The sequence below is a fragment of the Ovis aries genome, chromosome 13 (genome assembly GCF_016772045.2).
Source record: "Ovis aries strain OAR_USU_Benz2616 breed Rambouillet chromosome 13, ARS-UI_Ramb_v3.0, whole genome shotgun sequence".
Lineage (NCBI taxonomy): Eukaryota > Metazoa > Chordata > Mammalia > Artiodactyla > Bovidae > Ovis > Ovis aries.
The window spans coordinates 10,983,629-11,007,578 of record NC_056066.1 but is presented as its reverse complement, the minus strand read 5'-3'; the positions used below and the strand labels follow the sequence as shown (position 1 = coordinate 11,007,578).

Genomic DNA, 23,950 nt, shown 5'->3' with positions numbered 1-23,950 from the left:
CCCCCAGCCTGGGCAGGCCCCCAAAGCACAGGGCACTGAGCCTCCCTCAGGAACAGCTCTTCTCCACCAGGCACCAGCCCCGAGCTAGGTATTTTGCTAAGCGTTACACCCCCATTCTCGTCATCAAGACACCTGAATGCTGGCACACCTGCATGGATGCAGAGAACACATTTTCACTGAACTGGAGGGATTCTGACCAAAGGCACGACCAGCCTTAGAAAGAGACAAGTTCAGCCTCAAAGGGTGGCTGAATGGCCCTCTCCCAGCAGGAAGATGTCCTTTCTGGCAACACCAGGCTGTGGATCCATAGGAAGAGGACACGCACAGATACAAAACTGTAAGTTTCCAAACCTCTAAGGCTGGTTTTCACACAAGCACATTCGCCCCTGGGACATTCTACGTGTCAAAGGGGTCACGGACACAGGACTGTTACTCTTACAGACTAACTCTGATGGGCAAGCCCACCATTAAATAAACACGTCTCAGCCACAGGAAGTGGCTGCAAAACAGAGGCTGCAAGAGCCAGAAAGGAACCCAAACTGCTCTGGGCCTCGCCCCACAGGCTGCAAATGCCAGGTGCCCGGGATGGGCAGGGGAACAGGACCTGGGCAGCTCTGGAAGCCAGCAGAGAGAAAGTAGCCAGCCTTTGGGACTGGAGAGCCATCCAACCACTGGTTCTGCTGAGGGCTGGTAGGGTGACTGCGGGCGAGGCCTCACCCTCATCTGGGAAGCAGGGCCAAGAACTGCCCTGTGACCTCCTGGGGTTATTTTAAGGACTAAAGACTCGGGATGTGTACAAGCTGAAAAGTGATGACGTGTATTTCTGGGCACATGTATTTCAGGGTGTCTCTTGTTAAAATTTTGTGATATAACAGCCTCAGTTTATTCCTGTGGCTCGGGACCACCAGAGCAGAGGAAGCACTGGATTTATCCAGTGGAATTAAAACCAGCGCTGAATTAACCAGAAACTGCAAAGAGACAGCCGCACCCCATCCTGGACATGACCGTAAAGGCTGAGGGTGTTCTGGTCCAGGACCACATGATCCGGAGCAGTGGTGTCCAGGCAGACGCTCCAGAGTGGGGGTCCCAGAGCCCCTGAAGGTGGGCGATCCCTGCAGGACAGGAGGGGGTGCTCCGGCCCTCCACTGCTCACTGCGCAGGTTAGGCTCTGCGCAAACTTTCCTCTCAAAACGGTAGGGCTCTTGGGGGAGGCCCAGAACATAAAAGACAACATCAACAGGCAGATGCAGCTTCCTGCCAACGTCTGACGCTAAGAGGGAAAAAGCAGACCGATGTCCAGCCACTGAGAACCACAAATATTGACAGTCACCCCGCCCCGAGAGGGAGCGAGGAGAAGGCGGCGGCGGCCAGGATGGCCGGAGGACGCACGGAACACCCACTCCCTGCGTCCCGTCCTGAAAATTCACGGACCCTTTCTCCTTCCTCCTTCAGACTTTACAAAAACTGCCGTGACCCTCACCACTTCAACAGGCAGGAGGGCCAAGCTGGCAAGCAGGGAGAAAGAGATGAAAGAATTCAGAGAAAAATACTTACAAACAGGCTTTCCCTAGCAAAGGCTGCAGAGAGAAAAGGTAGGAGAGAGTCAGTGCGGGGAAAGGAGAGGGCCTGGGTCACTGGGGACCAGGCATTCTCTGTGGGATGGAGCCCTGGGCACCCCCAGCCTGGCCAGCGGCTTCCAGGTCTGCAACCCTGCAGGACGGGCCCACCCCCCCGACCCCCGTCACCCGGGGCAGCACGGCCTTGAGCGTCACCCAACCCCCACCCGACAGGTCCCTGTGTCTGTGACTGTGGCCCCTCACCTTCCATCTGTGACCCCACCATTTACACCAACACACAATGTCACTGACATGGCACTTCAGCTCTAAGTTTTCACAAAATCACCGCTGAGGGTAGGCCCGAAAGGACCACTATTAGATGTCTTCCAGCCAGTCTGTCTCCCTCATTTTAAAAAAACAGGGAGACTGACGGCCAGGGAGGTGACAGAACGTGACATAAAACCCCAGAGCTGGCACCAGGGTGGGACACGACCACAGACACACTCAGCACGAGTCTCCCCATGTTCAGCCTGTGGCAGAAGCTGCTGCTCCCCCACTCCACAGATGAGAAAACTGAGGCCTGAAGCGGGCCAATGGCCTGCCTGGGGTGGCACAGCACCGTCACTCCTGCTCCCAACTCCAGGGACACACACAGCACGTTTCCAGACAGCACAAGGTTTAAAGGAGTTTCCAGGAAACTCAGGAAGAGCCTGCGGGCCTTCAAATTCAGCTTGAACTTGAACCCGTGATTTCTATGTCAGAGGGTGGCGGTTAGGGGAGACCCCTAGGTGGGACCCAAATCTGTGCCTAGGGACTTCTACACCTCACACCCTGGCCAGGATTCTCGAGTGTTGTTGAGGAAGATAGTGGTTTGCTGGAAACAAATTTTACTGCCCAACAGCCAGCGTCTTTCAGCCTAGCATCACAAAGGATGAAACAATCTAAGAATTAATCTAGTTGGTTTTCTCCTTTGGGGTTTTTTTTTTACTGTTATAGGAGAAAGCGTCTATTCCAGGTCCTTTAGCCCGGGTTCCAGTCTGTCCACACCAGCTCCAGACACATTCTCAGGGCACCATCTGACAAAGCTTTTCTCTAACAGAGCAATGGCAAGGGAGGAAGTCAGGAAAGATACTCATCATGGGGACAGAAGAGATGTCCCCAGGCCACACAGAAGCCAACAGCCCTCAGCCAGATGGGGGCTGAGCTGGTCCTGAATTGGGGGTTGCCTTAACTTTTAGAAGAAACTGTCCACGAATGTGAATGGATCACGGACACTGGGCCATCTCTTTGCTTGGCCTGGTTCTGCCCAGGGAAGGCCACCTCCCCGGAAAGGGCATGTCCGTGCAAAGCCAAGGTCTCGAGAATGGATCTGGGGGTTCCACACTCAAACGGACGGTCCGTGTCCTCTCCTCCCAGTCCCCACCCCCCACACAGGCCTGAGTCTGTGGCCCCTGCCGCCCTGCCGGGCACGCTCTCCCCACCCTGCACGCGACTCGACTCAGGAAGGAGAAGGGGGGGTCAACGCACTTGTCCGGGCAGCTGCGTGGGCACCTCCGGGGGCAGGCAGGTGGGCAGGGCAGCGGAGGTAGAGGCCACATGCTCCTCAAAGCTGTTGATGCGAGGCTTTTTGGTGGGCTCGGGGCTGGCTAGTGGGGTGACACTATTGCGTCTCATGAGCGGGTTAGGTCCCTTCTTTGCATCCTAAGCGAGACAAAGACAAAAGAGAGAAGGCGACAGTTACGAGGAGGGGGAGGTAAATAAGCCAAAAAAACCCCCAAATCCGAAACCAAACCAGACACATTTCTCTGCTTCCGGATTTCACTGAGACCACAAGACAGACCACGAAGAATGGCCCTGGACCGCAGGGCCGCCGGCTCGACCCGCGTCTCCCACTCAGCAAGAACAAGGGGTGATCTCTCATCCCGAGCCCCTGCCCCGATCATTGCCAGACAACCGCTCAACAGACACAACGTTCGCAAAGCAGGCGAGGGAGGAAGAGAGAGCGGGACAGTGATGCGGTGACAGCACGTGGGAGGCGGGGGAAGACCTGGCTGCAAGCCTCCAGGGACGCAGAGGCGGGGTCCTGGGCTCGAGGCGTGGGCGGCGGGAGGTGTCAGTGCCAGGCCCACCTCCTGCTGACCTCAAGCCGGCATCTTCCCAGTTCCTGCTCCCAGGGAGCACACCCAGCCTCGGACAGGAAACGCAGCCTCCATCCCAGCCAGGGGACCACAGACACAGGAAATGCTAGCTTTCCTCCGGCCAAGGGACAACTCGATTGGAGTGGGGACCTCCAGGGTCTCCATCAAGCCCCTGCCCTGTTCTGCCCGGCAAAGCTTTCAGGGTACATTAGAGCCCAGTCCCAGCCCACCCCCATCATCCCGCTGCGGGAGGGTCCGGTGGGGAGGCTGCTGCCGCCGCCCATCCTGCCACCCCAACTCGGGAGGCACTGCCAGAGCCAAGGCATGCAGCCCACCTTTGTCTGGGTCGCCCAGCCAGGTGACTGGAGGCTGGGATTTGAATGCCAAGATCTTCTGGCCACGCTCCATGAGAGCAGGGACAGGAACAAGGGATGTCAAGCTCAGTGTCAAAGAAAGGGCCAGGTGGATGTCGGCAGAGCACTGGAGTCTGGCCGATGGGATAAAGTAAACTCAAACTTCCTTTCACAAGGTTCCTGTGCCTGGGCAGAACCCTGTCCTGCTCCTGGGGGATCCCAGCCAGGCTGACCCCAGGTGGTGGCGCGTGCGGTCAGGCACTGGGCTTGTCCAGAGAATCACGCGTCCCATCCGCCACATCGCCAACCCCCAGTCACAGCTGTGCTTCCCTGGCCCCACCCTCTTCTTCATTCTTTATCGTCTTTGTGAGATTAGAGATGTGAGTGCACGTGGATGACACCAAAATTTGTGGGTCCCACTGCCACCCGGGACTCTGGAACCTGCGATCATTTGGCTTCCCCAGAGGAAAAAGCGACGGTACCCAGACCGTGGTCATGTTTAAAAGAGGTTCCTCCTCCACACTCATTTCTTGGCTCAAGAGGAAATGGGAGAAAGCAGCACAGAAAGAAAGGAAAAGGAGGACGATGCCAAGAAGCCACCAGACAGGCAGGCAGGAGGCACACGGAGCCGAGAAAGCGGGGAGGGGGTCGGGGAGGGCAGCCCCGAGGACCACAGGTCCAGACGGAGGCAGGCGGATGCCACCGACTGACACAGATTTTGCCAGCCCCGCCACCACAGGGCGTTCCAGGGGCTGGCGCCCACGGGGCCCTCCCAGACAGATGACACAGCAGGGGTGAGGAGGGGGCCGCGAGCTCACACTCACCTCTGACCTCTCCCGGTGTGTGCTCACGGACTCCACGTTCAGGTAGATGGATTCTACTCGGCAACCTGGGTGAAGGCGGGGACAGGTCGGCTTCGGTTAAAGGGGGACCTGAGCTCACAGCCCCGCCTGGCCCACCCGGGGGGACCAGTCTCAGTGGGGCTGGGTCCCCACGCTCACCATAAGCGATGGGCGTTAGCTTCAAGACAGCGTGAAGTGGGCACTTCAGGTAGGGCATCTCCTCTGAAAATGACAGAAGGGCCCATGGTGAGATGGGAGACTGGAGGGTGGCCATGCCCAGGCCCCTCACCAGAGGCTGCGCTGCATGGGGACCGCAGACACCTGGCTGGGCAGGTGCACACCGCCCTCGCCCCTGACCCAGCACAGGCCCTGCTGCCAGCGGCGCCCTGCTAAGACACCCAGAAGAGCACGATCAGAGCTAAGCCAAAGCCTCACACAATGAGCTGGAGTAAGAGCATCATTCCCCAAACACTGTAGGAGTCGGGATCCCGCTGGCCCACAGGCAGACACACAAGTGTTCAGAGGTTGCTTGGCTGGGAGCCCCTTAGCGGTGGGTTGCCCCTTTCCCAAAGACCCACAGCCCCTGAGATGTCGGGAGACAGGGAGGCTGGGTTTCTTAAGGCCATTAAGCCCACCCAGCTTCAAACTGCTCTGATATCCTCTGGGGGCTGCAAGGAAGCACCCGGAGGGGGCTACCCCAGGGGCCCTGCCTCCTCGTGGAGGGGCTGGGACCAGCTCCCAACCCCACCCTCCATTAAGAGAGGGCGCGCTGCAGACCAGGCACCTGCACTCTTGTCCAGGAAGTAGGCCAGGAGGCAGCGCAGGACGGCCTGGTGGCAGATGACCAGCACGTTCTCCTGCCGCTCCAGTTCCATGATGACCGGCTCCAAACGCTGCACCAGGTCCTGGTAGGACTACAGAGCAGAGGGAGAAGGGGATGGTGAGCTGGAGCAGAAGCCAGGCACCCCCGGCCACGCCCTGACCATTGTTATAAACCAGGGACCACGCTGGGCACCCTGGGCCACGTCCTCTAGTTGTTATAAACCAGGGACCACGCCGGGCACCCTGGGCCACGTCCTCTAGTTGTTATAAACCAGGGACCACGCCGGGCACCCTGGGCCACGTCCTCTGTTCATTATAAACCAGAGACCATGCTGGGCACCCCCGGCCACGCCCCGCCCATTGTTATAAACCAGGGACCATGCCGGGCACCCTGGGCCACGTCCTCTAGTCGTTATAAACCAGAGACCACGCTGGGCACCCCCCCCAGCCACGCCTCTCCCATTGTTATAAACCAGAGACCACGCTGGGCAACCCCCCCCAGCCACACCCCTCCCATTGTTATAAACCAGGGACCACGCCGTCCGTCCTGCATCAGCCCACCACCCGCGTGCTGGTCCTGCATCCATCCCGGGCCCAGGGGACCCACACCACTGCCCTCTCCCTGCTCCTTCCTGACCCCCACCCTGCCCCGGGAAACGGAGCCCCAACACACAGCACAGCACGAAGGAGCCCGAACACGCTACACGGAGTGACGTCTGAGCGTATGACTCCATTGAAACGTCCAGAGCAGACAACTCCAGAGACAGAACACAGACTCAAAGAGGCCACGGGCCGGGGGACAGGAGCTGGGACTGACTGCTGACAGGCTGGGGGTCTCTTTTGGGGCAATGGGGAAACGTTCTAGAATTAGTCATGATGGCTGCACAATACTGTGAGTATAGAAAAAACCCACTGATGTGTACTTTGGCTAAAACGGTGACTTCTGTATGACAGGAACTTCATCTCAGTAGGAGAAAATTGAAAAAGAAGGGGTGAGCCTGTGACTTTCAAGACCATCGTGACCCCTGGTCCCTCTCTCACTAAGGAGGTCCCAGGGAATGAGACGAGGGACAGTGCCCTGGGTTCCCGGGAACTGACGTGTGACAAACGCTGAGCAGTAGGACCACAGACAGGAAGGACCCCTGCGGGGTGTCACCAGGCCAAGCCTTCCACAGACCCCAGAGCTCCGCCTGCACGGGACCCTCGGTGCAGAGCTCCAGGCAGCTGCTGGCTCAGCCCGAGGGCCTGCAGGGGCCAGGGGTCCCTCCGCCAGCATCCGTGGAGCCGGCATAAGGAACTTGCTTAACGCCTGCGATGATGCCCGCAGTCAGCAGGGTTCCTGCGTCCAGCGCACCAGCAGCCAGGACTGTTTCCCTTTCCTGGACTGTCATTTCCGTCACGGGGACACACCTCTGTCCCAGTTGCTGGGAAACCCACCAGTGCTTCCCTTGGAGCTGTGTGAGGGGGAGGACTCTGTTCACCGGTGGATGGGCGAGGAGGAGCACGGGGCAGCTCAGCCGGGCGGAGGCACAGGCCCTTCCTCCGCGGAGCCGCTCAGCCCCTCTGTGTCCCTGGCCTCTCCGGGTACCGCAGCCTCGGCAGAACCAGCGCTGGCTCCTCAGCCACAGCCCCGCAGCCCGCCCGCCAGCAGCCCAGCGCGCACGCACCTCCCCGGTGGGGTAGCGGTAGTAGTACTTGTCCTGCTCACGCAGCGCATACTCCTCGGGGTAGGTGTCCTTGATCTCCTCGTAGGTCATCTCCTCACACACGCCCTGTGGGCACAGGCGGAGGTCGCTCGAGGGCGCAGCCCGTAGCCACCGAGCCGGCCAGCATGGGAGGCTCGGGGGTCCCCCACAGCGCCTCGGGCAGAGGCCCCGACCCGCACTCACCGCGTCGATCTCGTTGAGGGCCTTCCACTGCTCGTAGGGCAGCTGCAGGGCCTCGGCCGTCTGGATGGTGCTCTTCAGCTGGCTGGTCCACACCTTGAGGTCCTTCAGGTTCTGCTCCTCCACAAACTTGCTCAGGGCGTTGGCGAACTGGGGGGATGGGGTGAGGGGCGCGCGCTGGGTCACAGGCTCCACCCGTCTGGGAGAGGAGGACCGAGCCCCTCCCGGAGGGCGAGGCTGTCCTCACTGCTGGGGGAAGGGGGCCCTGGGAGCCCTCAGGCGCACACACGTGCACACGTGTGAGTCAGTGTCTGATCGGCATACGCAGACACACACAGGGACTCGCACACATACACAGAAGGGCACCGGGCATACATGAGGACACACACATACACACAGGGACACAGACACACAGAGGAACACACAGACACACACAGGGACACAGACACACAGAGGCACACACAGACACACACAGGGACACAGACACACAGAGGAACACACAGACACACACAGGGACACAGACACACAGAGGCACACACAGACACAGGAACATGCACCTGTACACACAAGGACACAGAGGTACACACACAAGGGCACACATAGACACATACGCAGAGGAAGACACACAGACACAAGGACACGTGTACACACAAGGACACAGAGGTACACACACAAGAGCACATACAGACACATAGAGGAACACACCCAGACACAAGGACACGTGTACACACAAGGACACAGGTACACACACAAGGGCACACATAGACACATACGCAGAGGAACACACACAGACACAAGGACACGTGTACACACAAGGACACACAGACACACACAAGGGCACACATAGACACATACGCAGAGGAACACACTCAGACACAAGGGCATGTGTACACACAAGGACACACAGACACACACAAGGGCACACATAGACACATACGCAGAGGAACACACTCAGACACAAGGGCATGTGTACACACAAGGACACACAGACACACACAGGGCAGATACAGACACATACACAGAGGAACACACTCAGACACAAGGACACATAGACACACACAAGGGCACATACAGACACATACAGGAACATACACAGACACAAGGACACGTGTACACACAAGGACACAGAGGTACACAAGGGCACATACAGACACACACACAGAGGAACACACTCAGACAGGAATACACACACATATACACAAAGGCACAGATATGTACACAGGGACACACACGCACAGGGACGCTTCCCGCCCAGCCCCTGCTCCCCCTACCTTCCTGCCCCGGCTGGACAAGCCCGAGTCGCCCCCGATCTTGCCCTGGAGGTTGTGCTCGCTCTCGCCATGCCGGCACAGGTAGATGGTGCGGGGCTGCACGTGGATGTTCATCAGGTAGTACACGATGCGGCTCTGGATGTGATCCTGCACACGGTTCACCAGGAAGCGCCGGCCCACATCGATCACCTTAATCAGCGACAGGTCCCTGCAGGGGGGGCCGGCCCGTCAGACGCGGCCCAGCCCCGCCAGGCAGACTCGGCCTCCACCACACCACAGCGTCAGCTCCGGGGGGGGCACAGACCGAGAGTCGGGGGGGTCTGAGTCTGCAATTCCCACAGCAGAGTGGGGCTAGAGGGCCTCCCAGAGGATAGGAGAGAGAAAAGCGAGAGAACTGAAAGGAAGAGAAGCGGAAAGAGCAGAGGACAGAGAGAGACGGGGCCCAGCGCTCACTTTGCACACTCGTGCAGCAGCAGCGTCAGCACGCAGCGTCTATGGCAGTTACACCGAATCGATCACCAAGGATATACTTTTTTTGAGATATTAAAAAAGAGAGTTTATAAAAGTATCCAGGAGCAAACGCTTCATGGGAATATTATTCATCAGGAATAACATTCACAGCCCTGAAACAGGTGGTTCAGGAATTACCTGTCACATTTATCGGGGTCGAGGGGCTGGTAACTGGCCTCATAGCAGTTAATTCTCTTCATGAAGTCGTCCATGGCTTCTGCGGAGTTGCAATCTTTGTAATCCGGGCTGGAGATTTTCACTTCCTGTAACACCACAAAGAGGCAGCTGATGAATCACGCTGGAGGGCTTTCTGCTTAGAATGAGCAGGATTTGGGGCTTGCAAACTGGGAAAGGCATGGACGGGCTCAGAATGATGATGACCCGACCCAGCGTTCTAAGAGGAAAAACAAAAAGTGATATGGCTGAGCGTTGAGTCACAGCCTGACGATTCCACGGCGAGGGCACCCGCGGTAAGGCGAGGGCACCCGCGGTAAGGCGAGGGCACCCGTGGTAAGGCAAGGACAGGAAACCCAAGAGGATTCTTTTTAAGATATATATATATTTTTTATGCAGACCATTTTTAAAGTCTTTACTGAATTTGTGACCATTTGCTTCTGTTTTATGTTTTGGTTTTCTGTCGGGGATTTCGGATCTTAGAACCCAACCAGGGAACGAACCCACTTTCCCTGCATTGGAAGGCGAAGTCTTACCCACTGGACTGCCAGGGAAGTCCTGTCCCAGGTGGATTCTAATAAATCCCTCTGAATGGGCCCCGATTCAGGATCAGTCCAGTAGCCAGGTCACCGCTAGACAACCTGGTCTTCAGCCTCACTGAGTCCCACGTAAGCACCCATGACAGGAGGCTGCCTGTCAGCAAAGGTGCCCCAAGGGGTGCTGGCAATGCCCCGTCACTGTGGGTACCCTCCTGGTGGAATCATCGGGTTCCTCCTGCACTGCCCACAGGCGGGGTGGTACCCCCTTGTCATTGGGCCCCAACGGATGCTTCTCTACCTGGTCCCGACCAAGGCTCGCTTTCATGGGACCGAGATAGAGGAGAAATGCCCCTTGGGGCCGCCATCCTCTAAAACTGAACAAGCCTGAGAAACCTGGCAGATTTCAGGGGAACTCAGAATCCGTTCACACGTGCCCTTTTCTTCCTCAGCAACGACCACAGCCATCAAAGAGAGGCGGGCACACTGCAAAAATCCACCTTCAGCGGGGAGTTCGTGTTTCACGGGGGCACTGGTTTAGTCCAGAAGAGGAAAGAGTTCTGGAAGTGGACAGTGGGGATGGTTTCCCAACAGGGTGAATGTGCTGAGTGTCACAGAACTGAACACTTAAAAACGGTCAAAGTGGTAACCTTTTTTATTAGGTTGGCCAAAAAATTCATTCAGGTGTTTCCATGTGATGTTACAGGAAAATCTGAAAAGCGTTTTTGGCCAACCCAAAGTTATGCATGGAGAAGGAAATGGCAACCTACTCCAGTACTCTTGCCTGGAGAATCCCATGGACAGAGGAGCCTGGTAGGCTACAGTCCATGGGGCCGCAAGAGTGGGACATGCAACTTTAAGAGACTAAACCACTACCACCAAAGTTACGTATATTTTAGCATAATTGAAAAAAAAAAAACCCTCAGTTCACAGATCTCTTCCTCCAACACAGCCTCTCGCATAAAAAGCATGAGAGAAAAGTCTAAAAACTGCTAAGCAGCTCTGAGGCGTCATCAGAGAAAGAGATTTCTGAACACAGAGGGTTGGGGAACAGGGATCCAGCAATTCACAGAGGACGAGATGGTGCTTGAGCTTCTGGCCAAGTGAGTGTCAACTACTCACCAGGGAAACAGACTATCCTGCAGCTGCACTCTGCTTCCCTACCGGTGGAAATGTAGAACCAAACCAAAGAAATATAGCAAAAGCCTTTGTTTAGCCCAAGGCAACTTGTGTTTCCTCATACTTTGAGCCTCCTCCTTTGGGGCCACTGAAACCAATCTGGACTGATTTTTCTACCATTTCAATAGCCCTTCCTGAAATATGAACTCATTTCTGAGAAATGCATGCAAATATTCCCACTGCCTTGGAGCAAAGACCCACCACCAAAAACTAACAAACTCTCAGCATTCCTTTGAAGGACACACACTATATGGCCAAAGTCTGGCACTCCCTGTAGAAGGATCTGACCAGCTTTTTGCTATAGGTAACATCTTACTCGGATGTATTTGAGCTGGAGAGAAAGTGACCTACAACAAGAGAAGGGGACTTCTGGTGAAGTCTTCACGATAACCTTTTCTGTTTACAGTTTATTGTTATCAAGCACAATTTAAGAAGACATCAAATTAAGCTGCCAAGTACCCTCAGTTTACCCAGTAACCCTCCCCTTGACACAGGGAGAGAAGCAGGAAGACAGTTTTACCACTCCCATTTTTCCCAAATTTGGGAATTCTGCCTTCTGTCTGCAGGGTCCTATAGGTTGTTGTCAACACATGCCCATGCTTACCTACTGGGAAAACTTACCAGCAAGAGACGAGCCTCCTGTCTCTATTTCCATCCTCCGCCCTAAGCAGCTCCCTCACCCTCCAGCGGCCAAGGATACTGCCACCAAAACAGTTTTCCCACCAAAACTGAGTTCCTCGACTTCTCTCTTTCTGCCAACCACCTGAAGGGCCTTGCTAAGATCAATTCCGGGTCACAGAATGTGTTTCTAAGTTAACTACTGCTCTGCACTTCTGACCCGGCTGATTCCCCCCAAGATGATCCCCCCACCAGCTGGCAGAGCCAGCTCATTCTCGAAGTTCTACGGCTTCTCCTGGCTGACCCAGTCACCCTGTTCTCAGACTGCCACACTCTGGGGGTCTTACCATGATGTTGGAGGCAACGACTGTAGGGTCATCGCACACAGACTCAATGAAAAACACCTGGAAGGAAACAAGACAGAAACGTTAGGAAACAACAAATGCGGTAACACAAAGGGCCAACTTTGGGATCGCCGCGACATCGCTGCCACACTGGAGCAGGAAGGACCCCACACATAAATGCCCAAATACACAAAAAAGATCCAGCCCTCAGTCTCTGCCCTCCCACCAAGAGAGGATGCTCCCCTCCCCAGTCTCAGGAACCCCTTAGAGCCCCCACCAGGAAAGCCCAATCTGTAGGCAACAACTCCCAGGCAGCGGCAGGGGAAGCCCGAGCGTGGAGCTCAGGTGCTCCAGTCAAGGAACCAGTCAATCCCTGTGGGGCCCCCTTGCTCCTGAGCGCACCAGGCCAGGATGAGAAGTCAGGCTCACCTTGAAGTCACTTTCTTTGGCAAAATGGAGGATCATGTGTCTCCTCTCTCGAGTAGTATTGGTGGCATCGAAAACCTGGCCAGAGGAGAGGACCCGGTTGGCGCTGAGCAGTGTTTACTGCACTTTCTGGGGCTCCAGGAGAAACTGCATCCTCCCAGGCCCCCCACGGCCTCCCTCCTGCACTCAGGGACCGAAGGGGAGGCCGGGGTGGGAGCAGTCCTTAAAGCAATGCGCAGGGGAGGGCCACGGAGGGCTACTGGCTTCGGGGGCCACACCCCCCAGGTCCGGCGGGCTGTGCCCCTCAGTCTGCCCCACTCACCAGCTTCCTCTTGGGTCCTGGGGCTACCTGCACCCCCTGCTTCCCTCACGGCTCAGGCCAGACGCCTGTCCCCTCCAGCAGCGTCCCCCCATGGCTCCGTCCACATGCCCCTCCCTCCAGGGCACCGTCCGGCGGCAGGAGGGGAGACAAGACTTATTCCCTAGACTTACTGCGATCTGGCCCCCCTCCTTTGTCAGGTAACTTTTGACGTCTCTCAAGGCAGCCAGGGCACACTGCCTGCAACACGGAAAGAGACGGGTGCGTCGGAGGGGGTCCATCCGAGGGGACACCCAGGCACCACCACCCCACCCCCCACAATGAGCAGGGTGACCCGCAACTCTGCCGCTAAAGTGTACCAGGTGGCTGAGACCACCAGGCCGGAGGCTCCCAGTCAGAACCCCGCACACACAGCTGCGGCCCTCGGGGTGCTTGAGTGCGGCTGGCGTGCGGAAAACCACCCCCGGAGCTTCCAAAAGATGGCTGCCCAAGTCCTGCCCACGGACGCCCACTGTACCCATCCAGGCGGGGCTGGCACTGGGGCCGTGTCCTGCTCCCAAGTGGCTCTAAGGTCACACTTGGAAGCCCTGGTCATTTGGGGCCGAAAAGGAAATCCTTTTCTAGCGTAAACAGACGATTTTGCAGGGAATGATTTAGCTCGTGCCGAGTGAGATGCTGTCGCTGGTCCACCTCACACCAGCGGGTGCAGACCGCCTGGAAGCGGAGGACAGCGGCAAGGCTCGGAGGCCGAGAGGCTCCCGAGCTGCACACGGAGGGGCCGGCTGCCCCCCCTCCCGCCCAGTCTAAGGCCACGCAACAGACAGAGCGCCCTGCACCCACAGCCGGGGCCTCACTTGCGGACTTTCATGGCCTCCTCGTTGTCGGGGCGGAAGAAGTTGTAGGAGCTGTACTGCTTCACGGCCTCCCGGCGGTACTCGCCCACGTTGAACACTGCGCGGAAAAGAACAGCCCCTTCACTCACCATGCTGACCGCCAGAAAGGATCTCCCCGGGCCAGGATCCCTCTTTCCAAAGAAGGAAACCAAGCCGGCGCATGACTTGAATAAGATCCCAAGGAAACCAGGAACCAGGCAGTGGGCCGTACGTCCTGCACTGGCATCGCTTGATCTGGAAGGCAGCCGGGGTTCCCCAAGACCCAGCACTGCTCACGGTGCCCCTGATTCTCTGGGGTCACCTCCCACAGCCCAGCCTGGAAACTAGCCTTTCAGGGCCGGGGCTGGAGGCTGAGCCTGAAAGCAGGTGGTGGCCATGTGTCTAGTGAAAACTGGGGCCATGATTCCCGCCAACACGGCTGAGAGGGAGTGCGGACTCACGCACATGGCCGGATCCACAGCAGCCACTTTGTATACCAGCAGCCCACGGCCAGGATGGGCACTGGGCCCTGACCGGGCAGTTTGTGTATGTAGCACTGTGCTGGGCACGGGCTCGGAGTGGGGGTGGGGGGTGGGGCAACAAATGTGAAAAATTAGTTCTTGTGCTAAAGACATTCCCCGTGTCAGTGGGAAGACCAGATAGAAAAATATAATCAAAAGCACAGAAAGAGTACTTTAAGACAGCAGCGGAGGAATGTCACAAACAAGGGCTGGGGGAGTTTGAAGGAAAAGATCCACACAGACTGGGGTGGTCAGAGAAGGCTTCCTGGAGGAGATGAGGGCTGAGCTGGGGAAGCTGCAGGGCAGGGAGAACCAGAGAGCAGCCAGTGAGCAGAGACTCCCATGCACCCAGCAGGGCGTACAACACAGGGTGGTGGGTGACATACTGGAAAGGAAGCTGTGACCCCCCACTGCAGAGAGAGCCCCCTAGAGTGGTCCCGCAAACAGAGTTTCAGCAGCTGGAGAGGGAAAGGCCATTCTTTTCTGGGGGGATGGGGGTCGTGGCGAGCAGAATGTACCCCCAGTGTGACAGCTCTGGCCTGGGCTGCAGCCTCACCTTTCGTGGGGACGCCGATCCAGTTGAGGTAGCGGGTTAGCTTCTTGGAGATGTAGGTCTTCCCACGGGCGGGGAGCCCCACCATGACAATCACTGTCGGGGAGTTGGTGAGCTTCGGCCCACAGGCTGGGGAGAGACAGCAGAAGGGTCATGAATAAAGCAGCCAGCGCTGCCCACAACGGGCGTTAAAGAATCCCAAAGAAACGCAGCTTTCATCCCCACCTCGAAGCCCCTGCACTTTACAATCCCACAGGACTGGGCCCCTGACGGCCAGAGCCCTCTGTCACACAGCTCCCTCTTGCTCTGAGGTCCCCATGGCAGGGACCCCAAATTCCCAGCCTGACACCTAAGGGCCCCAAACCCAGCCAGAAAATGATGACTAACCCCAGAGGGGAAAGTAGCCCTGGGGTGTAAGGAAGGGACTCCCCTGTACCAACAGGGTGAGGTCATCAGTAGGAGAGGCTGTCTCAGATTCAACGTAACAGGTAAATAGAGGTGCCAGGTAAGAGACCTGGGGGGTGGGGCTCCAGCAGCCAAATTACAGATAAATTTCTGTACCTCCATGCACGAGGTCTGCATGGCTTTCCTAAAAAAAGGTTATTTTTAAAAGGCAATTTTCACAGTAAGAGTTTATGAAATGGAAGTCGGTCAGGGACCAAGGAGCTGACCCCACAAATTCCACCGCCCCTGCCTGCTCCTCCTCATCCAAGTTCCGGCTGCCGCCAAGTCACAAGGGCCCCAGGCAGGGCTCCCAGAAACCCAGAGGGTCTTGCCTGTGCAGCCTCTCCCGGCTTCTCACCCATGTTCCTCGGAATCTCAACAAAACTCTAGGGAGAGAGGTTTTCACTAGGTTTGCAGAAAGCAGCCCAAAGAACCCTGCTCTGGACATTCCGGATGCAGTGTTTCCTGAGAGTCCCTGACATCTCGTGAGACAAGTGCTCATGAGCCCAGGACCACCCATGTGGGGCAGAGACCAGCTGCCTGCCTGCTCCCCACCCAGCAGTGTGTGAGGCGCTCACTGACCACCACACAGCCCCACTCTCTGGGCTCTGGCCACAGTGCAGACCAAGCGACTCAGACTGCACCATGGAATTGAGGCTCTTTCCTTCTAAACAGGTGAGTGTCAGATGGGAGGGTGGGGGGCCACCAGGCTGCTGACAGCACAAGCTTGAGGAGACCCCTCCTCTCAATCTGGACACCTCAACACAGCCCCATGATGCTGGGCCTGGTGGCCAGACTTAGGTCACGTGTCCAAGCACTGGCCGCGATGCCCAGGTTCTGCCTCTGGGACCTGCAGCCTGGGGACACGGGCAGCAAGTGCCACACACAGACACTGCTTCTCCTTTCATGTTTCCAGACTGTCAGGGACAATCTCCATGAGAGCCAGGAAGAGGAGGAAAGGCTGTCAGGAGGCCACGGGACACTGAGGAGCCACAGACACCCTTGGCTGGGATTCCCCAGCGGCCAGGGGCTGGAAACAAACAGGCTCCTAGAAAACAGAGGCCTCTCGAACTGCGTGAGCACGGGACTGGGGCAAAGATGCACCAGGGGGCTTTCTGGAGTCCCCGAGGGGCAAGTGGAAAAAGCTGATGGCCTCCTCAGAGACCAGTGGGGACAGAAGACACACCTACCGTCAGCATGTGACAGCTGTAGGTGACTCACCAGAAAGTGAAAGCGTCCTCGCTTGTACCCGGAAACGCCCACTCTGCTGATCCTTCCCTCAACCCACTGGTTTTCCCCTGGTCTTATCTGATATCCCCACCGTGTCACTGCTCCCAGGAGCATCTCACACACGCTCACACACATACACACACTCTCGGCTGTGCACACGCATGCAATACTTCTGCTGGACTCATGCCAAGGAAGCAGAGGCAGATGCTGACTAATTTATCAAATAGGGGATTACTTCTATATCCACTAATCGTATGTGCAAATCTCCTCTGGCAATAGATACTTTGGGAGGAAAAAACAAAACCCATAAAGACACGGCAGCATAAATACCTTAAGCCCCAAATTCAAAACCAAATAAACCATCCCTTGCTTGTCTGGGGAAGCAGAAGTCATTCCTTGGGTCCTTTGGCTTCTTGCATGAGATTCAAAGAGCTGCCAAGGGTGTCTGCTGCTGCCCATCCGCCCAGGTGCTCAGGGGTCCCCAAAATGACAAAACTTTACCCTCCCTCCTGTTTGTTAAACTCACAGCACAGCTCAAGTGCTTCCCTGGTCCCATAATCTCCTGCCTCTATCTCAATTCCACTCGGACCCTCTTCTCTGCTGACCTTTTTAACACTCCCACCTCTCATACCTTCCTCCCTGGAGTCCTGCCTTTTCATCTTCCTCTCCAACAGCTCAGGAATAGGGAAGGTAAGTGTATAGCTTAACACTAGGTTTTCCCCAAAGTACTTGCATGTAAAAGGATATACTGAGGTTAGAGGTAAAGAAGCAACAGTCTGAAGTCCCTGGGCAGAGGCTGCATTGGCAGATTCCGATTCCAGTCCTGCACCCTGACTGAGCAGCTGACCTCTCTGATTCATGTTCCCCACTGCCTCAAGCAGGCAGGACCGCTGTCCTAGCTTACCATACTGATGCTGTACTGCAGGCTCAGAAAATAAAAAAAAACCAATGGAAGACACTTTGCCATTGCTCCTGTAGGCTTCCCTGGTGGCTCAGCAGTAAAGAATCTGCCTGCAATTCAGGAGCAACAGGAGACATAGGTTCAATCCCTGGGTCAGGAAGATCCCCTGGAGAAGGGCATGGCAACCCACTCCATTATTCTTGCCTGGAGAATCCCATGGACAGAGGAGCCTGGTGGGCTACAGTCCATGGGGTCGCAAAGACTTAGACATGACTGAAGCGACTTAGCACGCACATACTGCACCTCCTGTAAACTTCCTGCCACCCAGAGGCACTCCGAAATGTTAACCTCAAAAGATGCCACGTTACTCATGTTCTTCTCTTCTAAGTAGGTAGTTAGGCTTCAACACCAAGTTTCAGGGGAACTCATGGAAGACAGACAGCAGAGCTGCAGATGTAGACCGGGCCAGTGCCCAGCGGGCCTCATGCAAGTTCCACGGCAGAGTGTCTATGGTAACCCTGGCAACCTGCTCCCCCATCGCTGCCAGGCAAGGGCAAATGACATGCTGCAGAGTAAGCTCTGCTGTGACACCACCACCTGAAAAGGGCTCTCTGGGCAACAGGACCACACACTCCACCCTGGGAGAATGGAAGGCAGGCCCAGAAAGCCACGGCAGATACCTGGCTGTGGTCCACTGGACACAAACTTTCTCCTGGGATCATTTCAGCCCAGAGAGTCTGCCTGGTCCCGTGTTAGAAATCGACAGGGAAGGGACCTTGCCCCAGGGGGATGGTGGGGGGGTGGCAGTGAGGCGGGCTGAGGCTCGGCAGGGTGGGGAGACCCCAGCTCAGCAAAACCTCTTTCCTAAACTCTTCTGGACTGTGCAGTGGGTGCTGCACTCATTCATTGCTCTGCACGCACATTTTAGCTCAATGTCTAATTCTCATCCAGAGAATGGCCCTCCCAACCCAACAGGCTCTCTGCCAGCAAGGGAGGGTGGGGTGTTTCAGGGAATCAGTTGACAACGCAGGAACATGGTGGCTGAGAGGGCCTGGAGCCAGGAGAGTTCAAAGCCAGCACTGCCTCGGGTCCCAGACGAGTTACTCGACCTTTTGGAGTCTCGGTTTTCCCTGTCTGTGAAATGCACGGATGTTTCACAAAGGTTCCCAGAGGGTGAAGCAGAAGGTAACGTGTAGGATGATTGCTGTGGTAGCCTCCATCAGCCATTAGGGCTTCCTTCCATTAGGGCCAGACATGAGGGAACCAGGACCCACAAGTGAAGGAGGTCCCCTGCATAAGCGGTGAGGGACAGACCTGGGGTTCACCTTGGTCCTTCTCACCTGAAACCCTTGAAGTGCTCCTTCCTCAAAAAGTGGTTCTCGACTAGCGGCTGAACCTAAAAAGCTTTTAAAACCAGGATGCACAGGCTGCACCTGTAGCAATTCTAACTTGGAGAGGGGGTACCAGCGTGTATTTTTTCCAAAGTCTCCCCCACATGATTTAAATGTGAAGCCAGGGAGGAGATTCACGACCGCAGATTGCAGGGGCTGCCCCCGTGATAAGGTCTGTAAGATTTCCCCGACTTTCCCTCTTTGAGCCGGAAAACCATCAGTGGGGCTAAAGCCTCTGTGAGATGAAACCTTCTCTCAGCAGACAGTGCATAGCCTGCTTTACAGATGAGGAAACCGGGTTCTGAGCAGAGAAATGATACATGAGTTGGGACCTGCACACATAACTCTCTCCGTGATGAGAAACAAAGGATCGCTAGTTCTTGCCAGTCGAGAGCCTACTTCCTTGTCCATTCAGCTGATTCACCAAGTCAGTAAGTCTCCCTGAATTACAGTCTGCGCTTGAAGGAAGCGGCAGGATTTGTAAGAAGCATTTACCACCATGAAGTTGTAGCAACCGGGCCCCGAAACGATGGGCTTCAGAGGTGGAAGTGCCACCAAATGAATCAATCTGGGGCTTCCTGCGGCTGTTTTTACCATTCTTTATATATCCACAGTCGTGTTTTCTGTGTCCTCTGTTAGTTACCACATCTCAGATGGTCTGCTGTGACCCCCAACTAGGACAGCACTTAGAAAGATGGCAACAGGTTCAGGAGGGAGAAAAATCCACCCAGTTCCCAATGCCATTAAAGAATGGGGGAGGGGCGGGGAATGGGAAAGATGCCAGGAAGAGATACCCTCTCTCCATGATGGGAGGAGACAACTGTGACCATATAAACCCAGAAAGACACTGCTACTTAAAATAACAGCATGCAAGCAATAAATACCCAGGGTGCAGATAATCTTCTAAGAAAAAAATGTAACCCCACAGCCACACACAGGGATTGCAGGAGTGGGCGGGGACAAGGGACTTAATCCATCAGCTTCAGCAAACCGCCTCCCCCCCCAACCCCCCACCCATCAAGCTGCAAATTGTTCCGACAGGGATTTTCAGGCAAATATCTCATCTGCGTGCGAGACGTGCAGGCTGATAGGGACTAATGGATGGATCTCTGAAGCCCCGAGCAAAAGCGTGGCCGCACACTTGTGTCTGTCAGAATCACTCAACAAGCGGATGCCAGCCCAGCTCAGAGTTCCCCTCCCGCCCCGCCCTGCCGTGAACCCCAGAAGACGGCTAAATGTGAGTGTGCATTTCTGTGTGCACACATACACCTACAGGTGTTGAGAGAACCAATGTATCTCTGTGTGCCCCAGTGTATCGAGTGTTCTTTTATCAATATCTTTTATTTAAAAGTCAAAAAGGGGTGGGGCTCCTTCTGTATCTCCCTCCTGATTTCAGGTGGGGCATTTCTCTCCACCCACAGGTTTTACAGAAATATAACCGGACCGTGGTCAGCCTGTTCAGTGGACTATTTAAGAGCATACCTGAAAGGGCTGGGGAGCAAGACACCTGTAAGGTTCCCCAGTGCCCGGCTACCTTGCAAAGAAGCCTAGTTGTCCTTCTGTGGCCTGCTGGACCTGAGGGATCAAGCTGGTGGAGGAGCACTCTGCTCCACCCCACCCCTGCCAGCATGGGGAGCACCTTGTCAGGCTCCCATCACCAGGATGTCCTAAGAGCACCCCAGGGCCAACTCTCCCCACCTCCTGGGGCAGGTCTGAGGACAGGGAGGTAACTCACACCTGGGCAAACCCTAGGGAGAGGAGCTGTCACTGCGGCCTTGGTGACCAGCCCCTGAAAAATGTGATGGCAGAGAAAGCCCACAGGCCACCTAGCTCGGGGGATGCCTTGAAGCCACTTGGGAGGATTTGCACCTGGGAGCCAGTGTTTACCTCTCAGGCATCCTGACCTGACCTGACCTGGAGCAAAATGCTCACCACTGTCTCAGCCTGTCCACCTGACAGGCCCCTTGGTGATTTTGCTGGAGGAGCGGGTGTCGCCTTCAAACCTCTGGAACCACACTTTTAAGAGGTGGCTCTCTTCGTGGCTGGGGACAGAGCCCAAGGTAAATCTTCCCAAAGCATTTACGGGACAGGGCGGAGAGGCGAACTGTCAGCAAACTCCAAGTCCAGAGAGAGAGAGTGCGTATGTGTGCCCGCGCGCGCGCAGGCTCGCACACTTGGGAAACGCTGCCAACTGTGTAGTCCCCACCCGCAGACCCTCCCCAAAACGTGCACAAAGGCTGAGTTCCAGACAACTCTCTACGCCCCCGGCACAGGGGGTAGAGGGGGGCACGGGGAGAGGAAGAGAGAGGGAGGCAGACAGCAGTAAAGACCGCGAAGGGAGAGGGGGGGAAAGAGAATTAAAGATAGGAGATTAGAAATACATAGAAAGAAGGAGAAAAAGATAGACGATGGAAATACATAAAGAAAGAGAAACATAGAGACGAAGGATGGAGTGAGGGGGTGGAGGCAGAGAGAGGTTGAGAGGAGAGAGAAACACGCGGTGGGGAAGAGGAGGCGGAAAGCGGAGAAAAGGAGGCGGGAGGGAAGGAGGGGAAGAGAGGAGAGAGGAGGTAGCGATCGACACAGAACGGCGGCTGGGACCCGAGGAGGCGCGGCGGGCGCCCGGGAGAGGGGCCGCGGCCGCGGGAGACGCCGGCGTCCCTTCCCACGCGTCCCCGAAACGGAGGTTCCCGGCGGCGCCCGGCGCTTCCCGCTCAGCGCGCGCGCCGTTTCCGGGTCCCTCTGCGCTCCGCGCGCGAGCCGAGTCGAGCGGAGCCCCGCGAAGCCCTCGAGCCGGGCCACAGCGCCCCCGACGCCGGCCAGGGGAGGCGCAGCGCCGGCGCCGTGCCCGCCCCGCGCCGGAGCTGGTGGGGAGGAGCGGGGGGCGCCCGGGCCGGGACGCGGGGACGGCGCGGAGGGCGGCGCCCGGCCGGCCGAGCGCGCCGGAGGAGGGGAGCCGGCACAAAAGCGCCGGGCCGGCGCCCTCCACACAATGGCCTCTCTCCGCGCACGGCGCGCCCTCCCCGGCCGCCCGGCCCCGCGCGCGTCTGCACTCACTCCTGGGCAGCGAGGGGCGGTGGTCGACCGGGATCCAGATCTTCTGCACCCGGCTCTGAGTCAGCTCCAAGGGCATCTTCCCAGCCGAGGCTCGGCGGCCCTCCGCCCCTTCCGAAGAATTCAGACTCGGGGAGGAGAGCGGCCTGGCGACCCCGAAACAAAGGGGGACGAGGGTGCGTGCGCGAAAGCGCGGCTTTTTGGAAACGTGCTTTGTGCTAAATCACGGGCGCTCGCCTGGGGCGCGAGGCTCCCCAAGCGCTGCGAGAGGGACGCGGGGCTGGGGCGGCACCCACGGCTCCTGCGGGGCGCGGATGCTCCGAGCGCAGTGACAGCCGCGGTCCTCTTGCGCCGGCTAGAGCCCGTGCGGTCCTCGCCCGCTGGCCTCCTCTCCGGCTCTGCTGGACGCCCAGCGCACCGCCCCAGCTTTTAAGACAGCCATGCACACGTCAGCCCTGGGGCGGGGACGCATTCCTCGGGTTCCAGCCCCCTTTCACGTGGAAGGAGGGTGGCCCAGCCTGCTGGCGCCCCCTGCAGACCGGCGACGACGACTCATAACGCCCTAAAGGAGCCCTGGCTGAAGGTGCCGCTTGGTGAGCCTCCTCCTGTCATCCCCTAAAAACGCCCCGCACAGCTTCCCAGAATAACCACTGCAGCTGTGCTGGGAGGAGAGAAACAGAACCGTCCAGTGCGGCCCGTGGAGCCCTGCAAGCGAATCACCTGGAATGCTTATTGCATTCTAAAGACTCGGCCTCTTTGGGAATGGGACCCAGATACTGTGCATTCTTTTTTAAATACAAATTTATTTAAATTGGAGGCCAATTACTTTATGCATTCCGGGCCTGGCACGGTCACGGTGAAGACAGGGGTTTAGGGTTAAAAGTTGGGGGAAAGTTAAGAGGGGACGGGGGTGTGTGTCTCTGCTACCCTAGAGGGAGGCCAGAAGGAGGTCGCTGAGAGCGCCTCTGGGGTCACTCCTTGCTGGAACTGCTCCCTAATAATATCCGTGAGTCTCAGCCGCCACTGCCCTGGCGCCACCCCAGGGGAGGGGGCTTCCTTGGCCCTTGGTCCTCACTCTGCCCAATTTCCTGAATTCCTTAGAAACCCTGACCTGTGCTGAACACTGCTCCCCAAAAGGTCCCCGGAATGCTGGGCACAAGGAGGGGGCGGGAAAGACTCGGAGGCTGGACCAAAATGGAACGTGGCATCTTGGTTTTCACGGTCACCGTTTACAATATTTTCGATATACTTTTATTTCTTCTAGTAGAAGAGTAAATAAACCTCGATCCTATTCTGATCTGAAATTGATTACCTAACTGAAAGTTCGGAATAACTATTGGGAGGTGGCACCTTGATTGTGCAAACCCCTAAAATTCGCCAGTTTTTGCTGTGTGTTCCTCCGTATCCCTGGTTCCCAAGGCTTTGCATCAGCTGGGGACATGCGGCCGTCGTGAGGTCAGGTCCGTGGCCGCCCTGTGAAGATCTGGGGTGCGGGGAGCGGAGGGATGCCTCCCTCGCAGGCATTCACTTGGATGTGACTTCGGCACGCGACGCTTCAGTGAGCAGCGCTGCGCTGCACAGGCGCATCCCTCCGCTGGGGCTGCGCGGTGATTGGAAGGAGGCGGCGCTCGCCGAAACCCACACTGCCGCGGAACAGTCTGCGCAGAGGCTGCCACACGTCGCTCACGTACCGCATGGCTCGGCTGGGAAGGCGCCCGCTCCCTGGCGGCAGGCAAGCAGCTCCTGCCTGCCCGCCCCGCCCCGCCGCGCCGCCCCCTTCCTGGCACCCCAGCTCGCCCAGAGGAGGAGCTCCGAACCATCCCCCAGCCCGACGCCCACCCCCACCCTGGGCACTCCCTCAGTCCAGGCAGCCCCCTCCCCCAGCCCGCCTGGGGTCGCAGAGCGTCCAGCGCTACCCACCGGGTGGAGACGTACCCTCAAAACCCCTCCCTTCGCGCACCGACCCCCACTGCAGGCTCCTCACCGAGCTCAAGCATCTTCACTTTCCTC

General features: G+C 57.2%; 1 protein-coding gene across 5 annotated transcripts in view; it reads right to left on the bottom strand.

Annotated features, from left to right (window-relative positions):
- PFKFB3 (6-phosphofructo-2-kinase/fructose-2,6-biphosphatase 3) overlaps nucleotides 1-23,950 on the bottom strand; it is an 81,175-nt gene that overhangs the window by 4,376 nt on the left and 52,849 nt on the right. Inside the window, exons 1-15 of one of the 5 annotated variants that reach the window (XM_027976504.2) lie at nucleotides 21,944-22,343; nucleotides 14,924-15,049; nucleotides 13,829-13,925; nucleotides 13,148-13,214; nucleotides 12,659-12,733; nucleotides 12,233-12,289; nucleotides 9,517-9,641; nucleotides 8,869-9,076; nucleotides 7,601-7,747; nucleotides 7,379-7,483; nucleotides 5,674-5,803; nucleotides 5,049-5,111; nucleotides 4,872-4,936; nucleotides 3,084-3,257; nucleotides 1,555-1,577 (exon numbers count right to left, since the gene is read on the bottom strand). In XM_027976504.2, the coding sequence (XP_027832305.1) occupies nucleotides 1,555-1,577; nucleotides 3,084-3,257; nucleotides 4,872-4,936; nucleotides 5,049-5,111; nucleotides 5,674-5,803; nucleotides 7,379-7,483; nucleotides 7,601-7,747; nucleotides 8,869-9,076; nucleotides 9,517-9,641; nucleotides 12,233-12,289; nucleotides 12,659-12,733; nucleotides 13,148-13,214; nucleotides 13,829-13,925; nucleotides 14,924-15,049; nucleotides 21,944-22,019 (1,538 nt within the window). In that variant the 5' untranslated portion in view covers nucleotides 22,020-22,343. Of the gene's footprint in view, nucleotides 1-1,554; nucleotides 1,578-3,083; nucleotides 3,258-4,871; nucleotides 4,937-5,048; nucleotides 5,112-5,673; nucleotides 5,804-7,378; nucleotides 7,484-7,600; nucleotides 7,748-8,868; nucleotides 9,077-9,516; nucleotides 9,642-12,232; nucleotides 12,290-12,658; nucleotides 12,734-13,147; nucleotides 13,215-13,828; nucleotides 13,926-14,923; nucleotides 15,050-21,943; nucleotides 22,344-23,950 lie in introns of those variants that run through there. The other 4 variants (XM_060397174.1, XM_015099532.3, XM_015099534.3 and 1 more) reach the window with 4 other exon arrangements.